Below are 3,121 nucleotides of genomic sequence, written 5' to 3'. Positions count from 1 at the left end.
AACCTAGCAGGAAGATGTCAACCTTTTAGTCGGTTGATGAAAAATAGCATCTCATTCATATGGGATGAGGCATGCAAGAACGCATTTGAGAGTATCAAGTCATACTTGATGAAGCCGCCTGTGCTAACTGCTCTTGTTCATGGCCGCCGGCTGATCCTTTATATCTCCACCCAAGACAGTTCTGTGGGAGCCTTGCTTGCTCAGGAAAATGACAAGGGGAAGGAGAATGCTCTCTACTATCTCAGCAGAATGATGACCCCGAACGAGTTAAAGTACTCCCCAATTGAAAAGCTATGTTTGGCACTTGTGTTCTCTATCAAAAAACTTAAGCACTACTTCGAGGCTCATACCATCCGGCTTGTTTCCAAAGCGAACCCGGTGAAATATGTTATGGCGAAGGTCGTTCTCTCCGACCGCCTCGCAAGGTGGTACTTATTGTTTCAACAGTTTGAAATTATATATGTGCCGCAAAAGTCTGTCAAGGGACAAGCCTTGGCCGATTTCCTAGCAGACCACCCAATACCTGATGAATGGGAGTTGTTTGACGATTTGCCTGATGAAGATGTGCTTGTCATTGAAATCCTACCCCCATAGAAGATGTACTTTGATAGAGCTTCGCATAGAGAAGGGGCAGGTGCTGGAGTTGTCTTCATCACTCCGGAAAGCAAGGTGTTGCCATATTCATTCACCTTGACCGAGCAATGTTCAAACAACGTTGCTGAGTATCAAGCATTGATACTTGGGCTCGAAATAGCGGCTGATATGAAGCAACTAAGAATTAACATTTATGGAGATTCAAAGTTGATCAAAAACCAAGTGTTGGGTCTATATGAAGTGAAAAAGGCGGAGTTAGTCCCATATAACAACTATGCAAAGGTACTTATGCAATGGTTAGGGGACGTCACAATGGAACATGTACCGAGGAAAGAAAACAAGCAGGTTGACGCCTTAGCCGCATTGGCTTCAACTATTACTCATCCCGCAGCCCGAGTGCGGGTATGTCAAAAGTGGGTAGTTCCACCAATCTTCAATGAAGATGGCTCAGTTGATGAAACTGTTGAACTCCCTACTGCTTCAGTGTATGATATTGGCAAAGACGACTGGAGGCAATCGCTAATGGACTACCTCGCTGATGGAAAGTTACCCGAAGATTCATGTAAGAGGGTGGATATAAAGCGTCGAGCTCCTCGCTTCATCTACTATAAAGAGACGTTGTATCGTCGTTCATTCGAGGGAGTCTTTCTCCGATGTTTAGGGGAAGAGGAAGCTTTACAAGCTATGCAAGAAGCTCATTCTGGGGTTTGCGGTGCACATCAATCCGGTCCCAAGTTGCACTTCCACATTAAACGAATGAGATATTATTGGCCTAGAATGGTAAAGGATTGCATAGACTATGCTCGAAGGTGTCAAGCTTGTCAATCTCATGCAAACTTTATTCATCAGCCACCAGAACCTCTACACCCAACGGTTGCATCTTGGCCATTTGATGCTTGGGGACTTGATGTGGTTGGCCCAATTACGCCTAAGTTATCTGCAGGGCACACATATATACTAGTTGCCACCGACTACTTTTCAAAATGGGCTGAAGCCGTGGCATTGAAGGAGGTGAAGAAAGAAAATGTTGCAGACTTTCTTCGTGTCCACATCGTCTATCGATTTGGTATCCCGCGATATATCTTAACAGATAACGGGAAGCCCTTTGACAACAAGTTGATGGACAAGATCTGCAAGCTTTTTGACTTTAAGCAGCGAAACTCATCAGCTTACTATGCAGCTGCGAATGGGCTTGCTGAAGCTTTTAACAAGACCCTATGCAATTTGTTGAAGAAAGTGGTCTCAAAATCGAAAAGGGACTGGCATGATAGAATGGAAGAAGCTTTGTGGGCGTATAGAACCACATACCGCACACCTACTCAAAGCACTCCATATTCTTTGGTGTTGGTGTGGAAGCGGTCTTGCCTCTAGAGCGCCAAATACCTTCCTTAAGGTTGGATATACAAGAGGGGCTTACTGATGATGAAAATGCTAAGTTACGCTTGGCTGAGTTGGAAACCTTGGATGAAAAACGTCTGCAAGCGCAACAAAGCTTGGAGTGCTATCAAGCTCGCATTTCTAGAGCTTTTAACAAAAGGGTTAGGACCTGTTCCTTTCAAATCGGGGACAAGGTCCTAGCTGTTCGCAGGCCCATCATTATCACGAGAAAAACCGGCCACAAGTTCACTTCAAGGTGGGATGGTCCCTACGTGATTTTAGAAGTTTACACCGGCGGGGCTTATAAGCTAATTAGTGAAGATGGTTTGAAGATCGGTCCGATTAATGGAAGGTTCCTAAAGCTTTACCACCCTTAAACTTGGGGTGTCAACACAAGTCATGAAGATGTGATGAATGACTGATCCACCAAAAATGCAGTACGTGGATAAACTGCTAATGCATCTCGCTTTGTCTATGGGTGGGCCCAAATCATAGACGCTCCTGGCCCGCATGAGTCTAAACTGTGAACGACTCTACTTTATAAACAAGAAAGTCATTCGAACTACGTTTGACTTGATCTCCTTCATAGGAGTACGTAGGCAGCTTAGAAATCAAACTATCTAAGTCCAGTCATAACATAAACAAGTCTAATTCATGTTGCAAGAGTGGGTTCTCAAGACAATCCTTCAACGGATCAAAGCAAAGTTGTACGAATTATTGCTAAAAGACCAGCACACAAATGAGAGCACTCGATTATCAAGAGTTCGGGAAACGAAACAACAAAAGGTCTTGCAACCAAAAAGAGAACTAAAAGAAAAAGAATATCAGTCGATGAAAAGCTTGAAGGTAAGCATGTTGTCTCTACATGCCTCTAAACTCATCTCCGTCTTGTTCAAGCTCTCTTCATCTTTTGGCGTCAACACAATCGACTCTTTGATGAGAGAGACTTCTTCCTTGGCATTTGAAACTGTAGTCTCATCCTTGGTTGAAGCCTCAGCGGTAGAAGTACGGCAGTCACATGCATTTTGACTGGCCAGTTGATTGGGGCAAACCCTTTATGAAATTTTAAAGGGAGGAAGCTAAAAGATACTCCTTGATATGAGTCGAAACTGCCGCATAGCCTTAAAGATTCCTTAGCACGAGTCAAAAC

General features: G+C 44.0%; 1 protein-coding gene across 1 annotated transcript; it reads left to right on the top strand.

Moving 5' to 3' along the window:
- Positions 1–597: 597 nt before the first annotated feature.
- LOC109151963 lies at positions 598–2,348 on the top strand. The gene is made up of 2 exons (XM_019299555.1): positions 598–1,605; positions 1,893–2,348. The coding sequence occupies exons 1-2, from the start codon at positions 598–600 to the stop codon at positions 2,346–2,348; spliced, it is 1,464 nt and encodes a 487-aa protein (XP_019155100.1).
- Positions 2,349–3,121: the final 773 nt, after the last annotated feature.

This window comes from Ipomoea nil, unplaced genomic scaffold, assembly GCF_001879475.1.
Source record: "Ipomoea nil cultivar Tokyo-kokei standard unplaced genomic scaffold, Asagao_1.1 scaffold2338, whole genome shotgun sequence".
Lineage (NCBI taxonomy): Eukaryota > Viridiplantae > Streptophyta > Magnoliopsida > Solanales > Convolvulaceae > Ipomoea > Ipomoea nil.
This window is presented reverse-complemented; position numbering and strand designations above follow the sequence as displayed.